The following is a 27,353-nucleotide window of genomic DNA, read 5'->3' on the forward strand; positions in this document are numbered from 1 at the left end:
GATTCAAATTCGTTTTGGCCGGGCAGAGAATTCGGCGAATCCTGCTGAATAAGGCTAAATCCTGGATTCGGTGCATCCCTACTTGTAACTAACATGGCTTATTTCATAATGTGGTTTTAAATGGGGAGCTTAATATCTACATTGTTATAACCATGGTCAATGAACACGTCATATATGGTGTATGTCCGATTATGCCCCTTTTATTATCCTTGGATTTATTTTTCTTTACGCAAAGATTTGCAAAAAAAAGGGTGTTCGAAGACGGTACTGATTTGTGCTTATTATGATCCCCTGAAATGAAAAACTCAGACATTGAATAATCAGCACTTTAATGCAAATCTGCAGCAGAATATGTACAATAAATACAGTTTTTTTCCTTTTCTTCTTTCAGGAATTTAATACAATCCGGAATGTGTGCCTGGATACGCGTGTATAATACAATTTACAGACTTTCTAAACTGAAAAGGCTTTGTTTCAGCAGAATATAATAGAACTATACACCTTTCCATTCTGAAATATCTGCCAGCAAAAGGGGGTTTATATTACATTTCATAATGTACAATGCGCCTCCAGACTGCCCATGGATAGAGGGGACCAAATTTAAAAATGGAACCACTAGCAGCCAACCAACAACTAGCTTTGACCTGCTTATGCAATGCCACAGTTTTGTCATTCCACCGATGCACTCTGGGTAAAAAGGGTAACATTATGGAAAATACTCAATATAGCTGGACTACAACAAACTGTAATTTTTGGCTGGGTAGAGATTTGAGGGACTCCTCCATAGACTGCTGAGTGTTGTGTGTATTATATAAATATAGCTTGCTAAGGGGTCTAAACATCAACAGATGGACAGACACTGTGACATTCATTAAGGCTAAGGTTCTAGGTTCTCCCTATGTCTGCGTGGGTTATCTCAGACAGCACAAACCACATACAGGAAGATTAACTGGGCGTGTACATGGTAGGAAACATGGAGATGCCACTGGTGCAAGGACCAATGAAAATAATTAATATTTACTAAAAGAATGGGTTTAGGTTATTTAAACCAAGGATAGGAAATTACTGAAGTATCTGTCTCGTCATTTCTAAAGGGGTCGAATAAAGACACAGCCAACAGCCATGTGATCTAGAGACCTCAGTAAGGTGTGCTCCATCTATAGTTAATGGGAATAAATAATACTTCCTCCTGAGCACATCAGCCACACATACTATTTTTATGGTTTTACTGATATTTGTAGTGTTTTTTTCTTTCATTGCAGTTGGTTTTGTCTTCCCTCTTCCAAATAATAATCTTAAACTTGGCCTACATCACCAGAGTTCCAGTACCAGGAGTTCCTTACAGCTCCAGCTCCTCCCAAAAAAATTCACTTTTCTGCATAAGAGACTAAGCATGGGTCAAATGTAGGGTTGCCATCTTTTGTGGAAAAAAATACCGGCCTTCCTATATATTTATCTTTTTTCCCTATTAATAACATTGAGATCAGTCATCATTTTTACTGGCCAGGCCGGTAAAATACTGGCCAGGTGGTAACCCTAGTCACATGGCTAGTCCACATTATCACGGGTAGTAATAGCAACATCTACTGTACAGTGCTGGCCAATGGTAAACAAAGTGTCACTGTCTTGTTATATATTGGAGAACTGTGGGCCAGGTGAATGAGCTTGTTGGCTGCAGAATTAATAAGATACGAGTGCTCTATTTGAATATATTTTGCATCTAGAGTGAATTGGCTCACACAAAAAAAGGAGCAGCAATCATCGGTAAAGCACCAGGGAAGTAACATCAAAGGAATCCAAAATGGCACCAGTTAGTTACAAGAATGGAGAAATTATAGGTGACAGCACAGAGGTACTTTAGCGTAAAATACACACAGTACTATGAGGGCTACCATTTGTCAAATCATTATTATATTATATACCTTTTCTTCTCCTTTCGGGACAGCGAAACAGTGGAAACCCAAAGGTTGTTATGAAACAGGAGACCAATGTGCGGAAAAGTTGCATGTATTCCCACATACCAGTGAGGTGGCACCAATTATGCACAAACATGACCACAAAAACATTTTAGAGGACGTTGGTGTAGAAAGGATAGAACTAAAGCATACTCTGTTATTCATTTGGTAAAACCATCCCTTAATTACAATCTCTTGAATTACATATCTGGTTCCAGTTCCAATTTATCGCATTATCCAGCAACAATTAATACAATACGGCACAGTCATTACAGTCACTTGCTTCCAGAAGGGGGTTGGCATTTACTGTCCATTGGGATGCTAATAACCCCTTTGCTGGCAGAGTAACACCTATTGGCGTGACATTATAATCCAAGGTATAATTAATTAATGGACATCGGCATATAATTTCCAGATTTGACCCAAAAACATCTTCATAGAAATTCTCTTAACTTTATAGCCTCCCTATATCTTCCAGTCCTAACCCAAATTGGCATTGATCACTCTTGTCTGGAGGAAGAGCAGGAAAAACACTATCTGGCCAAGTAATGACCTGAAGACCTGAAATAAGAGAAACAAAACACAAATGTGATACAATGGTCTCAACAGAAGAAAAGCACCAACAACCTATACACTGATAGGCGAGGAACTAACAATAAGATTAATGTCACGTCTGCATCTGTATTTGTCGAGTGTCTTCCCAGTACAATACTAATTCTGGTACTAGAAGTTCAACAAAGGCATGCAGAAGTAGACACGAAGGGGCTGATTTATCAAAATCAGAGTTTGTAAAAAAGAAAACTAGGACAAAACTCGTGCTACTTATGAATGCTAGCTTATTTATGAATTTATGATTAGGTTCCATTCATTTTCAATAAGATAGAAAATGTTTAAAGGAAAACTATACCCCCAAAATGAACAGTTAAGCAACAGATCTTTACATCATATTAAGTGGCATATTAAAGAGTCTTACCAAACTGGTCTATATATTTAAGTAAATCTTGCCCTTTTACATCTCTTGCCTTGAGCAGCCATTTTGTGATGGCCTGTGTGCTGCCTCAGAGATCACCTGACCAGAAATACTGCAGCTCTAACTGTAACAGGAAGAAGTGTTGAAGCAAAAGACACAACTCTGTCTGTTAATTGGCTAACAAGTATGGTTTGTGTGAACAGTGAATCGTACGATCCCAGGGGGCGGCCCTTTTTTTTTTTTAAAATGGCAATTTTCTATTTATGATTACCCAATGGCACATTCTACTAGAAAAGTATATAATGAAAATGGTTTATTTACATGAAGCAGGGTTTTACATATGAGCTGTTTTATGCAATATATTTTAATAGAGACCTACATTGTTTGGGGGGGTATAGTTTTCCTTTAAAAAATTATCAGAGAACATTCCCATTGACTTCTATACAACTGTGCCAGCTTTTACGTGCTGTGTTTTTTCTGGCGACTTTTCGTGGTCTTATTCTTTAATAAATGTAGATTATTTGAGGTAACAAATAATATTCAAGTAGATTGGAACTCGTGTTTTTTCACTGCGTTTTTTTCTCGAATCATGAAAGAAAACTTGGTTTTTGATAAATCAGCACAAAATAGTCTGGATGAAGTTAAGTAGGCAAAAACAATCAAGTATTTAATGACGACCCAGAACATCTATGGTTGCATCCCAGATACCGCTAAAACGGTGATCCCCAATCAGTGACTTCTGAGAAACATATTGCCCACCAACCCTTTGGATGCTGCTCCCAGTGGCCACAAAGCAAGAGCTTATTTTTGAATTCAAGGCAAGTTTTGGTTGTATAAAAACAAACTGTATTGCCAAACAGAGTCTCCTGAAGGCTGACAGTCTGCATAGGGGCTACCAAATGGCCAATCACAGCACTAATCTGGCACCCCTAGGAACATTTTTAATTTTCCCCAAAATCTGAATGTTGGGGACCCCTGCTCTAAAAGCACCATTTATTTGGCATAGAGGTCATTGTTACATGATTTGTAGGTGTCTTCTTGTGGCCTTAGACAAATACAAATAAATAAATAAGTATGAGTCCAAGTCCCCTTTTTCCGGTTAAGGGATTTATAACTGATACTGCAAGGAATAAAAACACAACTACTGTCTGTATTACAGAGAAAAAGCAGATCCGTCAACAAGAATGGGTGTGAAGTGACACATTGTGGACACATTTACTAGAAGGGCAGTCAAATTATGAACATCACTACCGGTGGTGGTACTTAAGTAGTGAGCGGATTTATGGATATTTGCTTATAAAAGGGTATATGTAGTTAAGGATATTAAGCCATGGAAGCAATTTCCCAAAATACGCATGTGTTTGAACAATGCAGATCATATGACACAATATATTACCCCTTATTTAAGCAACTGAAGGAGCTGTTACCAGGCCCGGACTGGCAATCTGTGGGTTCTGGCAAATGCCAGAGGGGCTGCTATAAGGTGCCATAGAAAGTCAGGTTTTAGTGGACTGATTGGGCTGTTTGGGCCTCTGTGTACCTGAAATTCAGGGCCTATTTTAATTCTCAGTCCGGACCTGGCTGTTACAGAACCCAATTTTAGTAGTAAAGAGAAGTTCACTGGGGGTGCCAATGCGTTCTACATGCCCCCCCCCTCCCGCCAGTGAATTATCGATTCCCTTAGATTGCAAGGTTGGTATTCCTGCTACACACACCTCTACCAATGCCCCAGCGATCCTCTTCGGTGTCCTGGACACAGAACATGCACACTAAAGAGTGGATTTTACCTTCTGCGCGTGCGCAGTATCAGGGGCGAAGAGGATCTCTGGGGCATTGGACAATGCCGGCTTGCCACAGCAGGAGCAGTACCTAGGGTTGCCACCTCACCACTTTAAAACCAAACAGATATGGAATGCACAGTATGCATGGCTAATTAGCAATACATTTAGATGCATGATGCAAGGCTGCACATAAATCAGGTCAGTTTGCAGCATGCATCTAAATGAATTGCTGATTAGCCATGCAGGCCGTGTATTCCATATGTGTTCGGTTTTAAAGGGGTGAGGTGGCAACCCTAGCAGTACCCCAGGCCCTTGAACTTTTCAGCAGACAGAACACCAGCCCTGGGTCTAAAGTTAGCAATGACGTTCACAGAGGGGTGTCTAACACATTGGCACACCCAGTAAATTTCCTTTAATTGATGATAGTAAGAAGGGGTGGCATAAATACCAGACACATATGTGTCACACCTTATGCCCGGAGCATGGAACATCTCCAAGCTCCTAGGTCAAGGAGTGGTACCAATCTGCCTGGTATGTATGGTAATTCTGTTTAACCCTAATCGACAGCTTGTGCCTGTACAAATGTGCCTATGAGAAAGTGCCCCAATAGGCACGAAACGCGTTAGGCCGTTGTCTTCTATGTCCTAATAAATTTTTGTATATTTTTTACTACCCTTGACTGATTTTTGAAGGGACTAACAACTATTGTTGTTTTTCCCCTGTATAAATGAGGACTAATAATAATGCTATAATGGGGAAAAAAGCAGCAAAGAATCAGAAGATAAATAACTATAAAACTATAAAAAATGAATAATGAAACCCAATTAAAAAGTTGCTTGGAATTGGTCGTTTCTATAACATACTAAAAGTTAATTTAAAAGTAAAAATATATTGAGTGATATACTGGTGGATGGATTTCTATGAACAAAAAGTAGACAGTGGGCATAAAAAATATGTTTAGTCTTATTTAAAGAACAAGCAAGTCAAATGCACCAAGATCTTATTTGGGTGAAAAATGGCTTTTTACTTTCCATCTTGTTATTCTTTTTTCGAAGTTATACCATGTACCCAATTTTTATGTGCATGTATTTTTCAAAGTTTAGTATTTTTAATACTTTAAGGATTATACTGCTCATGCTCCAGCCTAGGTGATTTTAAGGGTATCCAAGCAAAATAAAACAAGATGGAAAGTACCTTGGGGTGGTGCCCTTTTATGGTGGGGTAAAAAGTTAGTGATTTTATTTTCTTGTATCTATAGAAACTAATTTTTTTGTACCAAATTTTCATAGTAAAATCAGGCATATGTAAAGCGAAAGGCGTTTTTGCCTAGTTATGTCAGTTAGCCCTCCTGTGTGGTCACAGCCCCCCCTTGTGGTCCAGCTGAAGTACTACTCTCAATACAGACTCCCATAGAGGATTAAAGCTCAAGGGCCAGCTGGTATGAGATTTTAGGAATGCCTATTGTCTAAGACACACCAGGAAGGCTAAATAAGAGGGAGATCTTGGTGAACACTTGATGCCCTCAGTACTCTGGAACTATCTCTAATTAGCTGATAAAATGAGCTATCACAATTTATTAATGTTGGAGAAAAACATCACTGGTCATGTTGTCCATAGCAGTCCATCAGCAATTGAGATTGATCGGATTGGCTGCTATGGGCAACATGACAGGCGAGATTTGTCTCCAATGTTAATAAACATTCCCCTTATTGTAACTCAAAGGGTCCAAACAAAACATCTGAAAACCTCTAACTGTTACAGCTGTAAACTTTACACCTAGGGGCCTATTTATCAAGCTGTGTAAAAAGTGGAGTGAAGCATTACCGGTGATGTTGCCCAGAGCAACCAATCAGTAATTAGATTTCAAAAGCTAAGAAACAAAAGCAAAGATCTGATTGGCTGCTATGAGCAACATCACCCGTAATGTTTCACGCCACTTTTTACACAGTATGATATGCAGTATCTAGAAGAATTAAGTCAAAGGCAACTGGACATTGAGTTTTTCTTGAAAATGTTTCACCACTCATCTGAGTGGCTTCTCTAAATGTCCAGTAGCCTTTGACTTATTTCTACTAGATTCTGTAAGTCATGACCTGAATAAATGAGAATCCTCATAGACATATAGTATGATAACTATTAACCTATAACTATTAAAGGGCGTGTAAAGTCTAAAATAGAATGGCTAGAAATGCTGCATTTTGTATACTAAATATAAACATGAACTTGCCGCGTAATCAAACAAATAATTTATGCTTTCAAAGTTGGCTACAGGGGGTCACCATCTTGTAACTGTTAAACATCTTTGCAAGACTTAAGACTGTGCACATGCTCAGTGTGGTCTGGGCTGCTTAGGGATCATCATAAACAAAGCTGCTTGAGTTCTGCATGGCTGGGAAGTAAGCCTGGGTCTCCCACTGCTGTTCATAAGTATGATTGTTTCCCTGCTAAGTAGTTAGGGACCATCTGACAATTCCTATCCACAGCAGTAAATGAAGGGAGAATTTCACTGCATACAGTCAGGTTTCTTATAAAAACGGTACACATTATTTAATTAAAGTATATTGGAGATAGGTTTCTTTTTCATTAAAAAAAATTTTTTGCCTTTACATGCCTGCTTGATTTTTCATATTGAACATATGAAGGCTCACTAATAATATGGAAAGTGCATGTGACGTGGGGCCTAGGATGTTATGAAACCTCATCGGACACCAAGGCATCAGACTGAGTAACTATTGAAGCAAAGTTACTGAACAGTCTACATCCACTTTATTAAACAAGTCTGTCTAGGGAATAAAGTGATGTGCTTGGTGTTTTGACCCCTATAGGGATGGAGAGGATAATATCCTGAGTATATATACTGAAGCTCAAGATTTAGTGGTTCTTCTTGGTATACAAAAACCTTAAAGGAGAAACAAACCCTTTATTAAAAAAAACCCTACCCCGATAGACCCCCCTCCCTCCAGACTAGATGTTACCCCAGGCAAATACCCCTAACTTTTTACTTACCCCTCGGTGCAGATTCAGGAATTGGAGTTCACAGCAGCCATCTTCCGGGTCTTCGTGTCTTCTTTCGGTGCTTCAGCAATTTACGTACATTACGGCGCATGCGCAGTTGTTGCGAGCTGGGAAATTGCTCCAACTGCGCATGCGCCGACATGCCAGTCTCTTTCTCATATTACTGAAAACCCAGAAGATGGCTGCCGTGAACTCCGATCCCTGAATCTGCACCGAGGGGTAAGTAAAAAGTTAGGGGAATTTGCCCTGGGTAGCAGCTAGGCTGGGGGGAGGTGGGAGGTCTATGTGGGGTAGGGTTTTTTTAATAAGAGGTTAGTTTCTACTTTAAAAGGGAAACCTTAAATAAAACCAGAACAAGCAGATTCACATGGGGATATACATCTATAGCAACACTCAGGCAAGCCCAGTCAAGAATTTAATGTGCCTACAGCTTTGCGTCTCCTCCCTCAGAACTAAACAGCAATTTTTTAAGGCCACGCTCCAACCGCCCATCATGAATGCCACTGCATGCTGTGCTTATAAGGAGAACACATTATGCAGAACATCTATGTGTTTCCATTTGTTTACCTATACTCACCCTAGTCAGGATACTACACATTTGCAATTCAGACAACCTTTTTCACTCTCATCGGGAGGATTCAACTTCCGCAATTTGTGCTGACGGATCTCTCTCACCAATGTGTAAAAGGCATCTTCTACTCCCTGCAGAGGGAACAACAGAAATGAACCAGAAATGCTTATTGGTCCTAGGTGGGTGCAAAGTCACAAAACAATACAGTCAATATTTAGGGGACATCAGCTAGGTTTCAGATACACTAACAGTTACATTATTGCAAAGCACTAACTTATGTCCATACCGCAAACCCTCATGCCATGGTTTTTCTCTATGTGAGCAAGATAGTCAGCACAACCTCGTGAAAACTTTTTTTTTCTCCTGTATCGAAGTGCAGGTTCCCCAGTGGCCACTTACCACTGGCAAACATGGCAAGAATTCAATTGGAACAGCACCACTTAATCTTCTAATATAAAAATGCCTTTATTGCAAACTTCGGAGACATTACAGCGACGTTTCAGACCTCACATGGCCTTTTATCAAGCTGAACTGACAATCAATGCACCAGTATTTAAACTCTCACGTGCCATCTAGTGGACAATTAGCAACAAATAATCATGTGATACACATTATTCTAGGACCAAACGAGAACCGTCCAAGAACACATTCGGGTACATAAGTCAGCAATAAAAACTGGTAAGAATGAACAAGCAGTAGCAGGTCATTTTGTTGAGGCAGACAATAATGTCAATCAACTTACGTTTCAGATTATTGAAGTAGCTTTATTGTACAGAGGCCTTTTGGATCAGGAGATTGGAGAAATTAACTCCATTAGGTCTAAACAAAGAATATGACCTCAAACCGATTTTTAGATAAATTTGCAGGTTTTTAAAGATTTTATATACTGTTTTTATTCTGGATTTTTTGCAGATTTGCTACATATGAATTCTGTTAACCTGCACTGTTGGAATCACTTCCGTATGGACACTTTTGTAAACGGTTACATTGCATAACTTATAGAATAAAGTGTATCACATGATTGTTGCTAATTGTCCACTAGACGGCACGTGAGAGTTTAAATAGTGGTGTATTGATTGTCAATTTAGCTTGATAAAAAAGGCGATGTGAGGCCTGAAACATGGCTGTAATGCCCCAGAAGTTTGCAAAAAAGGTATTTTTATTTTAGAAGATTAAGTGGTGCTGTTCCAAATGGTTTTTCTCTATGCCACCATATTGAAGAATACTCTTTTAGCACTGCAGCAACTGTTACCTGTCTTGTTTTGGCAGATGTCTCTATGTAGGGGATTCCATAACTCCTGGCCAAGTCTTGAGCTTGACGAGTCTCCACTGTCCGGGCAGGAAGGTCACATTTATTACCCACCAGCACCATTGGGACATCATCCGAGTCCTTTACCCTTTTAATCTGTTCCCTACACAAAATTAAACAGACATAACACATCATATAAATGGTTAAAAAGTTATGCGACTGCATCCTGCCTAAATGATGAGGGGAGTACTTTGAAACTCGTTTGGCAGACGGTGCAGGTTGCTATGCACCAGCTGGAGCACATGATATTTCGGGTCATTTATAAACACTGGGCAAATGTGCACCTGGGCAGAAACCCCTGGCAACCAGATTATTGCATTCAGTGTTTAACATGCAGCTTGTTGAAAAATATCTGATCACTGTCTGATTACAGCTGCAAATGTGCCCAGTGTTTATAAATGAGCCCCAATACTTTTATTTGTCCTCTGCCAAATGTCGGTGGGATAGTATTGTGCCAAACCGTAAACGTGTTAGGGGTGGATAGAAAGGTCCCTTCTCAACCTCTGGTTTGGTTGAAATGACATCACTAGAAGTGATCACTAGAATTAAAGGGATACTGTCATGGGAAAAAATTATTTTTTCAAAATGAATCAGTTAACAGTGCTGATCCAGCAGAATTCTGCACTGAAATCCATTTCTCAAAAGAGCAAACAGATTTTTTTATATTCAATTTTGAAATCTCACATGGGGCTAGACATTTTGTCAATTTCCCAGCTGCCCCTGGTCATGTGACTTGTGCCTTCACTTTAGGAGAGAAATGCTTTTTGGTAGGCTGCTGTTTTTCCTTCTCAATGTAACTGAATGTGTCTCAGTGGGACATGGGTTTTTACTATTGAGTGTTGTTCTTAGATCTACCAGGCAGCTGTTATCTTGTGTTAGGGAGCTGTTATCTGGTTACCTTCCCATTGTTCTTTTGTTTGGCTGCTGGGGGAAAAAGGGAGGGGGTGATATCACTCCAACTTGCAGTACAGCAGTAAAGAGTGATTGAAGTTTATCAGAGCACAAGTCACATGACTTGGGGCAGCTGGGAAATTGATAATATGTCTAGCCCCATGTCAGATTTCAAAATTGAATATAAAAAAATCTGTTTGCTCTTTTGAGAAATGGATTTCAGTGCAGAATTCTGCTGGAGCAGCACTATTAACTGATTCATTTTGAAAAAAAAAAATTCCCATGACAGTATCCCTTTAAGTTTTCCACCAGGACTGTTAATCAACTGGTTTTGGAAGTCACAACCAGAAGTTCAGAGAAAACAAAAAAAAAATATAAATAAAAAAAAACAAAAAAAACAAAAACATTTTGGGGTGGAGAAACCCCAAAGACACACAAAAAAGTTGTCCTGGGCCTTTATAGCTACACACCTATACTGGTGAATATCCTCAAATGATTTGGTGTTGTTAATAGCAAAGACACAGAGAAAGCCTTCTCCTGTCCTCATGTACTGATCCCTCATGGCACTGTACTCCTCCTGCCCGGCTGTGTCCAATATGTCCAAGAGGCATGTCTCTCCATCAATAACCACCTGTTTTCTGTAGGAATCCTAAAGACAAATAAAAAGGCAAACATTAAGGGAATCCTACCTAACAGGTTTCTCAAAATTGGACAGCAGCACATACTTCAAGATAAAGTAAAATACTGGTCTCTGTTGGTACCACTTTAAAACAGGCAATAGGATCAGAACCTGACAGGTTTCAGGCTCTTATGCGCTTATGTCCTTCCTAGCAACCATAAAGAACAAGTTTTGAGTTGATTAGCAACAATGTTTTGGAAAAGAAAAAAAGGATCATCTGTTCCATATATAACAAATACACGGCAGTTACAGGCGATGATGAGTGAACCGTTAACCAGAACAATAAAAGTGACAAAATCAAAGAGCAAAACTGCAACATAAAACATGGTCTTATAAGGAAGTCTGAATTCTCCATAGGGGATTGTAGTTTTAGTTTGCAGGAACACTGTATTAGCTAGGGAGATGTCATGTACTTAAGAGCACATAGAGATAATGCCTTTAACAGTTGCCTTTAATAAAAAGCATTAAGTGTCAGATTCACGGTTATTTGTTTAGGAACCTGAAGGAAACTACAATATATTATGTTAGTGCGGTTTCTCAGCGTGTTAGGTTACTTTTTTAAGGTTTCTTCTACATTAATAATATAAGTGATCTTCTAGTCTATGTAGAAGAAGGCAAACAAAACCCTTAAAGAAGTAACCAAGCAGACTCTATTTCGCTATAGAATGCTAGGGATTTGGATTACTGATAATTCCGCTCTACTGAAATAAGGCGATAAAATAAGACGATGGGGCAACATTCACTCACATTCATGGGGCGGAACTCAACATCTCTTCCTTGCCAGACTTCTGCCAAAACCGGAAGTTTACTGGTTGATGTACAGAGGATTTTTTTAGCTGCCTTGTAATATATCTCCATCTTCATTTACTTTAGGTACTGGGAGAGGGTGTGTGTGTGGGCAGTGTTTATCCTTGTAATTTATTTTTGTAAGAGCAGGGAAGACTGAGCTGACCTGCATGCTACAGAGATAAATCAATCTAATGCACAAAACAAGGCAGCTGAAAAATCCTTAGTACAGCTGTAACAATTGACTTACAGTTGAGCCGAGTCCAGGCTAGGAGGAGATGTTCATATATCATGGTATTTTTAATAAAGCATCGCAAATAGTAAACTATGTGCAGGATAGAGCTTTTCTTAGTGCAGGGTAGAATATATTTTTTACTAAAAAGATTTTAGTGTTACAGTTCCTTTAACAGTGTTCATATTCTAGAACAGAGGTCCCCAACCTTTTTATGAGTCACATTCAAATGTAAAAAGAGTTGGGGAGTAACACAAGCATGAAAAAGTCCCTTGGGGTGCCAAATAAGGGCTGTGATGGTAGCACCATGTCAACTGGCAGTCTACTTGGCACTATACTTAGTTTTTATGCAATTAAAACTTGCTTTCAAGCTTGGAATTCAAAAATAAGCAGCTGCTTTGAGGACCCGGAGAGCAACATCCAAGGGGTTGGAGAGCAACATGTTGCTCACGAGCTACTGGTTGGGGATCACTATTCTAGAACAAGAAAATAAAAATACTTTATCAGACCTAACCAGTTCTGTTGTTGGACTACACTACATCCTTTGGTTATCGAGCTTGAGCATTAAATTGTATATAATAAAATAAACATGTTAAATTTGTTTACATGCAGTCATTTGTAAAGAAATAGCTATTGAAAGCATTTTCTCTCTCTGAGCATTGCCATTTGCTGCACTGTTGGATTCGACTGCAAGTACCCTTGATGCAATACTGCAATAATTATCCCAACCCACACAGATACTGCTTTTAATGGCAATTACGCTCACCAATAACTTTAAAACCAATGACATTTTGTAATTAAAGGGGTGGTTCACCTCCAAACTAACTTTTAGTATGTTCTAAGCAGCTTTTAAATTCTTCATTATTTATTTTGTATTGTTTTTGAATTATTTGCCTTTTTCTTTTGACTCTTTCCAGCTTTCAAATGGGGGTCACTGATTCCATCTAATACAAATGCTCTGTAAGGCTGCACATTTATTGTTGTTGCTACTTTTTATTAATCATCTTTCTATTCAGGCCTCTCCTATTCATATTCAAGTCTCTTATTCAAATAAATGCATGATTGCTAGGGTAATTTGGACCCTAGTACCCAGATTGCTGAAATAGCAGACTGGAGAGCTGCTAAATGAGAGAGCTAAATATCTCAAAAACCACAAATAATAAAAAATGAAAACCAATTGCAAATAGTCTCAGAATATCACTCCCTGCATCAAAATACAACAAAGTTTGCTTTCAATATGCAAAATGTTATATCTGAGTTTACAACCACTTGGAAACTACACATTTTCTTTAGGAACACCCTGGAAAATCCACTAAATGTATTTATTTATTGTTTTATTTTGATACTACTAGTAGGCCAAATGATTGTTTGTGCCCCCAGCCAACAATTAGATTGGGAAGCCCACAACTGAAATTCTAACATGGAAAAGGTAGGCAAATCATGCAAAGACAATCTTATTTGGCAATTGTATCTCTTCATTTGTCGATACAGGTATAGACAGGATAACCCAATAGGCTGGTTTTGCTTCCAATAAGGATTAATTATATCTTAGTTTGGAACATGTACAAGCTAATGTTTTATTATTACAGAGAAAAAGGAAATATTTTTTAAAAATGTGGATTATTTCATTATAATGGAGTCTATGGGAGTGGGCCTTTCCTTAATTTGGAACTTTCTGGATAACGGGTTTCTGGATAAGGGATTGCATACCGGTACTTGTATGATTAGCCTACCTCTTGTATAGGTTGCACTTTTGTTTGTATACCATATGCTAAGTTGTACAGCGCTGTAGAATATGCGCTTTATAAATACATGTTAATTATTCACATTAAAACCTACAGAATACGTCTTAATAATAATAATAATAATAATAATAATAATAATAATAATAATAGTATTTTGTGCTTGTTCTGACTATTTTCATTGCCATAATATTGAACATGTTTAGATTTCAGTATCCTGCAAAGTCTCTCACCTCTATGGTAGGATCATACTCGTCCACAAAGTGGTTCTGTATAAGCTGAATCGTTAGTGCGCTCTTCCCCACACCACCAGCCCCGACCACTACCAACTTGTACTCCGTCATTGTTGAAGACCCTCTGCAAGAGACAGACATATACACTTTTATGTTAGTTGTATATTTCATTACAAATACAAGTTCAGAGTGGTTACAAAAAATTAAATAATCAAGTATCCTCAGACATGAAAAAATATATAGTGGGGGTAACCTGCAGGCCGTCACACAAAGGTGATTTTCAGCAAGATCTAGCGGAGTGTCAGAATTCCCATTTTTCAAACAGCTCATTGGACCCATGCCTTATGGTTTGGAAGGCAATTTAAGTTAAAGGGATTCGGTCATGATTTTTATGGTGTCGTTTTTATTTCTAAATTACACTGTTGACACTGCAAACAATTCACTCTACCATGTAAAATTTAATTCCTGAACCAACAAGATTTTTTTAAGTTGTAATATTGGTGTGTCGGCGCCATCTCAGGGCATTTTGCCTCGTCATGTGCTTTCAGAAAGCGCCAGCACTTTAGGATGAAACTGCTTTCTGGCAAACTGTTGTTTCTCCTACTCAATGTAACTGAATAGTCGCTGTGGGACATTGGTCTTTACTATTAAGCTGGCCACAGACACAAAGATCCGATCGTGCAAATCAACGTACGATCGGACTTTCCCATCTCCCGACCTGCCACTAACCATTCAGATCAAAGTCTTACTATTCCGACCAAATAAAGTAGTTAAAGAACAGATCAGCCGATGTTCTGCCCCTGACAGCAATTGTACGATAGAAGCTAGTGACAGTCTCCCACTGAAAATCGTACAACCGGCAATACACGCAGAGATATTACCCGCAGCCGACAGAAATTTTCTAACCTGTCCGATCGACCAAACAACCGATCTCCGCCAGACTAAAAATGTCGGGACTCCACGTTGATTCGTACGATGAGATCTTTGCATTCTATGGCCAGCTTTAAGTGCTGTTCTTATATCTACCAGGGAGCGGTTCTCGGATTACCTTCCAATTGTTCTGCTGATAGGCTTCTTGGGGGGAAGGAGGGGGTGATATCACTCCAACTTGCAGTGCAGCAGAAAAAAAAGAGTGACTGAAGTTTATCAGAGCACAAGTCAGATGACTGGGGGCACCTGGGAAACTGACAATATGTCTAGCCCCATGTCAGATTTCAAAATTAAATAGAAAAAAAATCAGTTTGCTATTTTTAAAAGCAGAAGTATCCTGGACCAGCACTAATAACTGATGCATTTTGAAAAATACATGTTTTTCAATGACAGTATCCCTTTAAGCTGCATGTACAATTTGATAAAAAAAAAATAAAAAAATAAAAAAAACCCTGCCTTCAGATAAACATCTTACAATCCATAGGCTTAAAAGAAGAAGAAAGTGGCAACAAAATGGACAGAAATGCAACGCTTTCATCATTTAATAACATTCTTAAATTTATTCACAATTAAAACAGAAAACTGTAAATTATGTGTAAAAAAAAAGACAGATGGTAGCAGTTAGAGCAAGAGGCAGGATTCAGAATATCTGGGGCTTGATGAAAACCTGTAAAAGAAACCAAACCAGAGAGCACATAACAAATTGCCTGTGAAAAAGCCAACAAAATACCTCCATGCTTCATAGATTTTTAACTAAAAACTTCCTGCACAGTTGCCGTTCCCTCACCTCTAACATGATCTCCAAAGACTCATGCCTGACCCCTTCCAAAGGCCATTTCCTTATAAACACTCTCAAAGGAGGAAGCTGGACCAGAAGTTCTCCTGCTGCTGAACTATTCTGCTTATTTTATATATAAAACAGACAGGGAGAACTAACCAGCTTCATACTGTTCTGCTTAATGTCAGCCCAGGGCTACTTCAAACCCTGGCAGATGGCCATAGTTCCTAACAGTCCACACAAAGTCCACACAAACAGCCAGCTACAAGTAGCAGCTACCATTTTACATTTCCTATGGGGAGAGACAGAATTCTATATTTCCTCCAACTGCTACTCTTGCTAAGCAGAATATAAAGTAACCGAATATGGATAGTAAATATTACTTGAAAATTAATCATGGGCTGGGCTTGAACATCCACTGGACACTAGGAAAATAGAACCAACCAGTTATCAGCATACCAGATACACCTAGGAGTGTGAACACCATTGAATATTTTATATCTGCTAGTGTGTATGTGCTGTATTTAGCATGGCATCTCACTATTCTTAAACTATAACGCTGTAATGAATCCAAAGATAGAGAATCCTTCATAAACCTAAAATGTTTGCTATGGGTCAATTAACCTGCAGTTAGAAGTTGTACTACTGTTCAAATCAAAAAACATGTTCCTATACAAAACAATATATACAGCCAACCCCGTTCACGTATAAGATCTGTTTTCTGAATAAGGGATCTTTCCATAATTTGGATCTTCAGATCTTAAAGAGAAGGAATAGCATTTTACACTTGGGGGTGCCAAAAGTTAGGCACCCCCAAGTGACTACTTTTATTTACCTGACACCCAGACGCTTCTATTAGCAGAAAACCGCACAGGCTCGGGGTGCTTCTAGCGACCACCATGGGGAGATCCTCTTCCCGCTTCTTCAGGTCTTCAGAGTGGAAAACCGGAATTTAATGCCCATGCATCTGCCCCGGGAAATTTGAAAACCGATGAAGCAGGAAAAGGCTCTCTCTGTGGTGCTCGCTAGAAAAAACCTGGGCCTGTGTGGTTTTCTGCCGATAGGAGGTAAGTAAAAATAGTCTCTTGGGGTGCCTACCGTTTGGCACCCCCAATTGTAAAATGCTATTCCTTCTCCTTTAAGTCCGTTAAAAATTATGAAAACATTATATAAAGTCAACAGGATTGACCAATATGGATTGGTGAAGCTTAGTTATGATCAAGTGGCAGCTACTATGGTATTTTACAGAGATAAAAAATTCTATATCTATCTATATCTTCTAGATCTATAGGAATTAGAATTATTGCTTAAAATTGACTACATGGGAGATTGTTTTTCATTAATTTGGAGCTTTTTAAATAATGGGTTCCCAGATACAGGATCTCACACCTGAAGCATAATTAACCAAGATGGTAGCATGTATAGAGCCTATTAATGCTGCTCATGCCTCCTCTGCTTATACCTTCTAAACCGCTCTCTCTCTCTTATAAATATACCAGTAGGTTATTTGCATCTATAAACAAACTATTCTTTGGAGTCTTTTGAAACGTATGGATAACGAACATAGCAGATTTTAGATTAGGCAGAGATATAGAGAATCCTCCATAAAAATTCTGACAAACCAAATCTGAACCCCAACTGGCTTATTCGTGTCTATATTTGCTCTTGGCCAATGAACAGTTAGTAGTTCTACTAAGGTTCTATTCAAAGACAATTTAGAGACACAAAGCACCATTACTTCATAATGCGAATAGCACAAATTCAACTGGCTCCTGAAGAAAGAACCCTTCCATAGAACATTCTTTTAACCCATAAGCCTACTACAGGTATGGGAACCATTATCTGGAAATCTGTTATCCAAAAAGCTCAGAATTAAAAGAAAGGCCATCTCCCATATTCAAATAATAATAATCAAAAAACTAGGAATGCACCAAATCCAGGCTTCGGTTCAGGATTCGGCCTTTTTCAGCAGGAATCTGATTCAACCGAATCCTTGTGCATGGCCGAACCGAATCCTAATTTGCTTATATTAATTAGGTGTGGGAAGGGAAATCACGTGACTTTTTGTCAGAACAAGGAAGCAAAAAAACATTTTCCCAACCTGTTCCTTTCCCTCGCGAATAGCACAAATTCAACTGCCTTCTAAAGAAAGAACCCTTCCGTAGAACCTCCTTTTAAACCATAAACCTATTACAGGTATGGGAACCATTATCTGGAAATCAGTTATCCAGAAAGTTCCGAATTAAAAGAAAGGCCATCTTCCATATTCAAATAATAATAATCAAATAGTTCAACATTTTTATATGATTTCCTTTTTCTCAGTAATAATTAGAGACAATTCAGAGACACAAAGCTCCATTACTTCATAATGTTAATAGCACAAATTCAACTGCCTTCTGAAGAAAGAACCCTTCCATAGAACCTCCTTTTAACCCATACACCTACTACAGCTATGGGAACCATTATCTGGAAATCAGTTATCCAGAAAGCTCCGAATTAAAAGAAAGGCCATCATCCATATTCAAATAATAATAATCAAATAACATTTTTAAATGATTTCCTTTTTCTCTATAATAATTAAACAGTGCCTTGTGTGTGATCCATCTCAGATAGAATTATTATTATTAGACGAAAGCAATCCCATCGGGTTCATTTAACGAGCAAGATCATTTTAAGTAGAAATAATTTGGAAATATCCCTTATCTGGGAAACCTCAGGTCCCAAGCATTCTGGAGAACAGGTACCCGCACTGTATAATGAGTATACAATGAATCTTTATCATCCCCCCACCACTCAGTTGTTCTGAGCAATGTTTTTTTTTTACTTCTCTAAAACATTTTTCCATGTAACGGTTCTAGCCCTCACGGCTCCACCTTTAGTGGCCCAGAGAGACAGACCACTTTGCTCAAGGTCAGTAGGAGTTGGCACAGAGGGGGTATCGTGTATCATTAAACTCCAGGACTAACAGCAGCCCCATCTCTGCTTCGATCTCTTCTAAACTGATCGAAGTGTTTTCATTTAGAGCAGGCAGAGAAGAAAGGGCTACTTAAGCTAAAAATAACAGCCGCATGGTCATTAAATGGCCTGCCCTGTGGAGAGAGTATTGATTCACAGGGAAATGCTTCCATTAGCAGTGTCACAAAAACATCTGATGTTTCAATGTCTTCATTGTGTCTACTGATAGACTGACTGGCCAAGGGAAAAGACATTAGCGGGGATAGCAGAGGATTGAAACCCTTATAAAATTATATTTTTGGTCCAATGCTACCATTAGCGTAGCTGCGAGATAAGTGATGATGGACACATGAAATAATCACTTCCAAGGGCAGTCCAGATAAAGATTCACATATTGGTCAAGTGGAAATACGCTAAAATGATTATAATGTATGCATTATTGTCAGTGGCCAAAAATGAAAATAGGCCACACTCCTTCTCCTAAGTTAAAGGGGAGAACTAAAAATGCCATATTTTATATACTGAACTTACTGCACCAGCCTAATGTTTCAGCTTGTCAATAGCAGCAATGATGGAGGACTTTAAACTTGTCACAGGGGGTCACCATCTTGGAAAGGGACTGTGACACTCACATGTTCAGTGGGCTCTGAGCAGTTGTTGAGAAGCTAAGCTTAGGGGTCGTCACAAATGATCAAGCAGAAAATGAGGGTCTGTAATATAATCTGATGCTACAGGGCTGATTATTAAATTCTGATGCTAATTGCACTGGTTTCTGTGCTACCATGTAGTAATTATATGTATTAATTACTAATTGTGACATTTATATTCTATGTGTACTATATATTTTGAGTTGGTCACTAAGTTCAGTAAATGACAGCAGCACAGAGCATGTGCAGTGAATCAGCAGAAAAGAAGATGGGGAGCTACTGGGGCATCTTTGGAGACACAGATCTTTACTGCTAAAGGGATGTGGTTGTCTTGGGCTGGTACAGAAATGACTGGCTCATGGGCCCAATAGACGTATACTGTACGAAAAACTATATACGGTATGGCCACCTTTAGGCCTTTTGAATGTTCAGGCCAAACTACAAGAGATTCAACCAAAGAATATCCCATGTAAAGGTTATGGATACAAAGCGCTTATGGAACCCTAGACTTAAAGAAGACATAATATGTAAACAAGAATGCGCCAGTGCACTATACGCTTTTAAATATTGAAGGAATGTGCTTTAATGGAGAAGGAAAGTCGTTTACCACTTGGGGGTGCCAAATGTTAGTCCAAGTGAATGTATTTACTAACCTGAAACCTCGGGCTGGTGCTTCTATCAGCAGAAAACTGGAGTTATTCCAGAGAGCACCAAGGAGCGCTCCTCTTCCGTCTTCTTCTTGAGGCTGCGCATGTGCAGTAGATCGAAAAGCCGGACTTTAACTAAAAAGTCGGCTTTTTCATTCTACTGTGCATGCGTCTGCCCCAGGAAAATTGAAGAAAGAAGAAGCCGGAAGAGGATCGCTCCATGTTGCTCGCTGGAATAACCCCGGGCTGATGCAGTTTTCTGCTGATAGCAGCACCGGCCCGGGGTTTCAGGTAAGTAAATACATTCACTTCGGATGCCTAACATTTGGCAACCCCAAGTGGTAAAAGACTTTCCTTCTCCTTTAAAAAGTTGTTTTTCTGGTTACATTTTTGAACATTTCTGTAAAAATCCTACTAGTCCCACCCATCTGTTCCAATTCCTGCTGCCTCCTTTCCCAGGAACCCCTCCTTTCCCGTATGCACCCGTCTCCTCGCCTCTATTTATAGACCTGCGTCGCCCATCGCAAAAGGCCCGGGGTCGAGCGTGCACCTATATAATCAGAAGCTGAAAGCAGGAAGCCGCCAGTGCAAGAAGACAAAAGAGCTCAACCTGAACCTGCCACAAATGAGGTGTTGAAGTTGGCCCAAAACTGCACAACTCGCAGGTCCCACGGGCATCAGGCCGGCCCGCGCATCACTACTGTGCATGAAAGCCAGCAGCACACTGCACTATGTATTGTAGGATCCAATTAGCAGCAAGGCTGGCCTGATAGGGAACCGAAGCCTGTCTTTACTTGTGTCAATGCAGGCCTGTGATTGGCTATCCTCCTCCTACTGTGCTTCTGGCAGGGACCATTAGGATACGCCCATTCATTTTAAAGATATTTTCTTGTAGCCCAAAGTGAAACCAGCACTATAGATTATTCAATTTTGTCTACATGATCAGGACAAGTTTTAGTTATGCCTAATGTCTCCAATCAAAACAGGGGTTCAATATAAAGCCTTTTTACACCTATACTGCTGTGCTTTGTGGCTCATTAATGCTGCTACGGCATAGTTGGCCAGGTGCAACAAGACATACTAAGCACTAAACATGGTACAAACTTTTTCTGTATGGTGTTTTTATCAATGCAAATTGATCTTTTTTACTTCTTGCACTATAAGGCAGCTTGATAAGTATGAGTCAATCTGGTTTTCATTTAGAACAGCACCCTTTTCTATATAACTGTCCTTAAATAAACAATGTTGCATCCCTCTATTATCCCAGATGCCTAGACAGTAGCTCAAATTCTATTCTCCCCCTGAATCCAATTTTTATTATTAGTATTCACTAAATGGCTCATGCAGACAATCTATTGGGACTACCCATGTTATTAGCTTCATGAGTGCTGCCAGAGAAAGGAGACATGATCTCCCCACCCCAGGCGCCAAGCAAAGCCAACGGCACAGGAATGGATTGTAAGGCCACTTATGAAGTCCTTTGTGTGCAATGTCAGTGAAAGAAGCCTTAGGCTCTCCTCATTCCAGGCGCCAAGCTTAGACATATACAGGAAAAAAAATACATATTTTATAAATTATATACACTATTTATTAGTCTGCTCTTTCTGTGTGTCAGAAAAATATTGCTGTAACTGTTCCACCTAAGCAAGAATTTTATCAGTTACAGATCAGCTTACCTTGGGATTGATGTTCTGGAATAAGAGGCAATAGTGCCACCCCTAAACATAACACAGAAAGGTTTCTTTTCATACTGATGTCAATATAATATACCTTGTTTTTTTCACTTCTATATTACTTTCTATGGACACCGCTTAACTGCTAGGATCTACTGTACACTGGCTCAAGATCTACTGGTCTCAAGTGGCCGTTATAATTCATTGCATGCCATTTCATACAGAGATATTCCAAAAAAAAAGATGACTGCAAAATAAACATATTTAGAAATACACTGAAACCTGATTTTTGTCTGGCGAACGCACACGATTATGGGCTGACTGGTTGCTGGACTGTAAACCTAGCAACCAGCTAACAGTTTAAATACAAAACTGGAGAGCTACAGTACACGAATATATATATATATATATATATATATATATATATACACATACATACATACAATGGGGTGGCACACCGCTTGTTGGTTCTATACCTGGGTGCTCGGTAAAAAAATATGTAGTGCAGAAATGACCAGCAACACCAGGGTTTCAGTGAAAAAGCAATATATTCATATGTGCATATGTATATATATATATATATATATATATATATATATATATATATATATATATATATATATATATATATATATATATATATATATATATATATATATATATATATATATATATATATATATATATATATATATATATATATATATAATCAAAATGGTGAATAAACCGCACTTCCAGGACTTCCATAAGGTATGGAAAAGCAAAAATTATTTTATTTTCAACGTTTCGGCTCCCAACTTAAGCCGTCTTCAGGAGGTGAAATGTGTATGTATGTATGTATGTATGTATGTATGTATGTATGTATGTATGTATGTATGTATGTATGTATGTATGTATGTATGTATGTATGTATGTATGTATGTATGTATGTATGTATGTATGTATATATATATATATACACACACACACACACTTGAACTCTCCCCCCCCCTTCCCCACCCTAACACAACAGTAGATCAACATTACATTACTCTGACACTTCCCTTCCTTCCTCTCCCTAAGGTCTCTCCTAATAATAGGCTACACACTTATTATAGGCCTCACTTTCCTCTAGTATGACCGTTTTGTCTTTTTCTTTCCTGACAGTGACACGTACACAGGCAAATTAATTCGTAGAAATAAGGAGGCAAATATTACAAAAGCAGTTTTAAGCAGGCTGAATGGAAAAAACACTTGCCTTTCTGTGTCCCACATTCTTACACTGAGGAGTACAATGCCTTGAATAACTAATAGAGATGGACAGACATTAACCTGCTGAAAATCAGGGCAGAGTTCACCTTCCTTTTACTTCACCTTTAACAGGAAAGTATAATAGCATAGATTATTTTATCGCTTGCAGAAGATATAGCTTTCTTGCCTATTTGAAGGTATACATGTGTGCGGCGCTACAGAGAAACTCAATGTCACTAGTATAGAGACATAAACAGTCCTATAAATAGTGGGAGAGGGTGATATACAATGTGGTCCCAGGCAAAAAAAAATTCATAACTGACCCATTGCCTGTTGTGTGTTGATCTCATATTTCAGGATTTAATCCTTTCATCCTGTAGCTTCTTCAACACAGATTTTTTTATTGACTGAAATTGAATGCTGAATCATAGAATCTTCATTGCCGACAGTTAAAAGAGGTTTGTTCACCTTCCAACACTTTTTTGAGTTCAGTTGGTTTCAGATAGTTCACCAAAAATAGACTTTTTTCAATTTCTTTCTATTTTCTAGTTGTGACCTTTTTTCTAATATTGAAGTGTAGAATATAATATTTCACCTTCTAAACCAGGTCGGGGGGGAGGGGGTCATGGACTATGTAAACTGTTCTACAGTGATACACGAGTTGATACATTTCTTATCTTTGGAATTGCTGAGCTGAATCCCTCAGGTTATTAATGGCAGCTGATGGAATTGATACAATAGTTGCTAATACTTCACAGATGCTGCTGAGAAATGTATCAACTAATGTAGTAAATTGTAACAGTTCAGAATCTACACTGGGATTACTGAGCTGGCAGACTGAATCACCAAGAACTAGTGATGTGCGGGCCGGCCCGATAGCTGCGGGTCGGGCAGGTGGCAGGTTCGGGGTAAACCTCACACGCTTTGCGACCTTCCAAATGCTGGCTTCCTACTTCAGCTTTTATAGACATGCACCTCTCTCCACGCCCCTTTTGTGATGTCATCCGCGGGGCGGGTCTATAAAAGGAACCCAAAAGTCGGGCTTGGGTGGTGGGAGGGCGGGTGCAGGTCGACCCGCACATCACTACCAGGAACATTACACTTTAGATTTAGATTCTGGAAAAACAGTAAAACACACATTTTTAAAAAAAAAAAAAAATAGAAAGCACTGAAAAAAGTCTATTTCTGGTGAACAATCTGGAAACAACTAAACTGAAAAAAGTGTTTGTAAGGAACACCCCCTTTAAAGGATTAAAAAGGAAAAAAGGCAACATCTCCCTTTTAAATATCATTTTTTGAATATTTCACCATGTTAAGGAAGCACATGGTAAGTCATTAAAAAACAGCTTCATGTGTCAAGGTATATCCAGCCCAAACGTTCCCAGCCACACGTATGCCAATTTTTGTACCCATTTAGAATGTTATAGGTTGCGACTAGGTCTGTAAACTTACCCCTCAGTCAGCCCTTGTGGATTCGTTCACTTGTCAGTCAGAAGGTCCCTCTAGAAGAGAAAAAAAGTACAATTATGAAAGGCAGTTTTCATGGCTTGTTCAATAAATATGATTTCACAATGCTTATAATTCTAGATGACACATTATACACTTGAATGTAAACTGTAATAAAGGAGAAGGAAAGGTTAAAACCAAGTAAGCCTTATCAGAAAGGTCCACCTAAATATACCTGTAATCCCTCAAAGTAGTGCTGTTCCGAGTCCTCTGTCAAAAGAAACACTGCATTTCTTTCCTTCTATTGTGTACACATGGGCTTCTGTATCAGACTTCCTGTTTTCATCTTAAATCTCCTTGCCCCGGGCGTGAGCATGCTCAGTTTGCTCCTCTTCCCCCCCCCCATGCCCATCTCTGCTGTAATCTGAGCATAGAGCTACAAGTGAGAAGGGAGAGACTCAGGCAGGAAGTAATGTCACACCAAGCTAATACTGCAGCTGCTATCCTAAACAAACAGAGAGCTTCTAGAGTATTTTTACTCCGATATAGTAAAACATTCTACAGAATAAATATAGCATTCTAGCTTGCACTATTGCAGCTAATCTATTGGCAATAAACTGCCTCCATAGCTTCCCTCTCCTATAAGCAGGGGTTCTAACACCAATGCTCTGCTTGGGCTGAAAAGTACCACTGCCAGGTGGTTTCCATTGAAGAGAACTGGATGTGGCAAGGTAGATTTAGGTACATCTCCACCAGCTGCAATATACTAGATGAGAAAACTTCCAATTTGTCATAATCCAAAGACATTGGCTCATGTTACCGAACATGTATTGCTTATTTGATTTGATTGTGTGCACCGCGAATCTTAGGATCCTATTTTTTTTTTTTTTTTTTTTTTTTTTTTTTAAATGGCAATTTTCTATTTAGAATACCCAATGTCACATAGTACTAAAAAAGTAATTGTGAAATGGTTTAATTTACATGAAGCAAGGTTTTACATAAGAACTGCTTTATGCAATAGTTTGGGGGGTATAGTTTTCCTTTAAACTGCCCATATATTTTTGCTGTGTGGAAGTATCCAGAGGAAACCTTAGTAGATACCAGAAGAACATACCAATGCCTTGCAGACTTGTCTGCATCAAACTCATTACCTCATTGCTGTAAATGTCTTCTTATTACCCACGTATTAATAAAGGGAATAAAAATTTCAGCTTAATGATTTTTAATCAAAATAAATCATATACATTTTCTATCATTTGGCTGTTCTTACCTAATACTTAAGGTGTACCTGGCAAGCTATACTGTGCAAAAGGGAAGAAGCCAGGAAGACACAAATTTCCCCCTTTTCGCCTGTAAATGAAAAGTGAAACCATTAAAACATAGACATTTAATTCTTTGCAAGAGCATTTCTTATACCAAACTGTCAGCACTGCTTCCCTGTTTGGCAAATGACCAAAGACAGTCATTTTAAATGTTTTGGTTTCTATTGATTTAACGTAAGGTTCAGCTAATGGCAGGGGGTGCAAATGTATAGGAAGTGACATCAGAGGGGGTGGGCCTTTTGACCTCCCCTGTGTACTACAGAAGTCAAAACAAATTGTGTATCAACATCAGCCTTAAAGCAGTGGCACACACAGTGCTTTCTAAGCTTGGGTAGATATGTCAGTGGAGGAAAGGCCAAGAGGGGGTAAAAGGGAACAGATGGGTTCATTTATAAAAACTGGGCAGATTTACATCTGGACAGCAACCAATAAATGATTAGTATCACCAACAATTGAAAGTGTTTTAAAGTAATGAAAATATGCAGGGGCGGACTGGGCGGCCCGGGGCCCACCGGGACTGCTGTGCAGGGCCCCCGCTACCTACTGTTATGCGAAGCGCCGCTCGGCATACTTGCCCAGGCGGCGCATCGTGCATGCGCAAAGATCACTAGGCGCGCATGCGCAAACGGCGCAAAAAACTGTTTGGGAGAGGGGGTCTGGCCCGGCGGGGGCCCACTAGGGTCGGGGCCCACGGGGTATTTTCCCGGTGTCCCGCCGGGCCAGTCCGACACTGAAAATATCATGTACTGTTGCTCTGCACTGGTAAAACTGATCTGTTTGTGTCAGAAACACTACTATAATTTATATAAACAAGCTGCTGTGTAGCAATGGTGGAAATTTAAAAAAAAAAAAAAAAAAAAAAAAGACTATATGGCACAGGTTAAATAGTGGATAACAGATAACACCATTGTGTTCTACAGAGCTTATCTGCTGTGTAACCTGAGCCTTTTCTCCTTTGAATGGCTGCCCCCATTGCTACACAGCAGCTTATTTATATAAACAATAGTAGTGTTTCTGAAGCAAATACAGCAGTTTTACTAGTGCTTTATATTTGTATTACTTTAAACACATTTTTTAAGGTTACTGTTCCTATAACTGCAGGTTAACCACTGAAAGCAATCCCCTGACTGGTTGCCATGGGTTACTGCCCAGGTGCAAATGTGCCCAGTGTTTATGAATGATCCCCACATGTGTCACTGACCTTATACATCTCACTAACAACTACTTTAAAGCCCAAGTAGATAAGAAAGTGATATTTGACATTTGCCACATAGAAGGGCAACCAACACATACCCTATAAGAAGCCATAATTAAGGAGGCCATACTTGGGTCGATAAAAACTGCTGATTGGGTTGTCACCCTGCATTTGCCGTTGGTGTGATCCAATCATATGGCCTGAGGACCCAAAGATTAGATCAACCTGACAACCTACCTCAAGGCGGCCATACCCAGGAAAAATCTGCTCATTTTGCAACATCGCCAGAAGAGTGGATCTTTCAATATATGTCCAGTATTATACATGCACAACATCTGATGCATTTGGCAGAATGCTTAAAGGAAC

At 39.1% G+C, this 27,353-nt stretch overlaps 1 protein-coding gene across 3 annotated transcripts in view; it reads right to left on the bottom strand.

The window, feature by feature from the left end:
- Positions 1-312: 312 nt before the first annotated feature.
- The window catches only part of hras.L (Harvey rat sarcoma viral oncogene homolog L homeolog), a 35,687-nt gene continuing 8,646 nt past the window's right edge, over positions 313-27,353 (bottom strand). Inside the window, exons 2-8 of one of the 3 annotated variants that reach the window (XM_018256585.1) lie at positions 25,741-25,820; positions 24,477-24,526; positions 14,165-14,288; positions 10,963-11,141; positions 9,545-9,704; positions 8,299-8,423; positions 313-2,516 (exon numbers count right to left, since the gene is read on the bottom strand). In XM_018256585.1, coding sequence (XP_018112074.1) covers positions 8,304-8,423; positions 9,545-9,704; positions 10,963-11,141; positions 14,165-14,275 — 570 coding nt within the window. In that variant the 5' untranslated portion in view covers positions 14,276-14,288; positions 24,477-24,526; positions 25,741-25,820 and the 3' untranslated portion in view covers positions 313-2,516; positions 8,299-8,303. 3 annotated transcript variants of the gene reach the window in all.

This window comes from Xenopus laevis, chromosome 4L (assembly GCF_017654675.1).
Source record: "Xenopus laevis strain J_2021 chromosome 4L, Xenopus_laevis_v10.1, whole genome shotgun sequence".
Taxonomy (NCBI): domain Eukaryota; kingdom Metazoa; phylum Chordata; class Amphibia; order Anura; family Pipidae; genus Xenopus; species Xenopus laevis.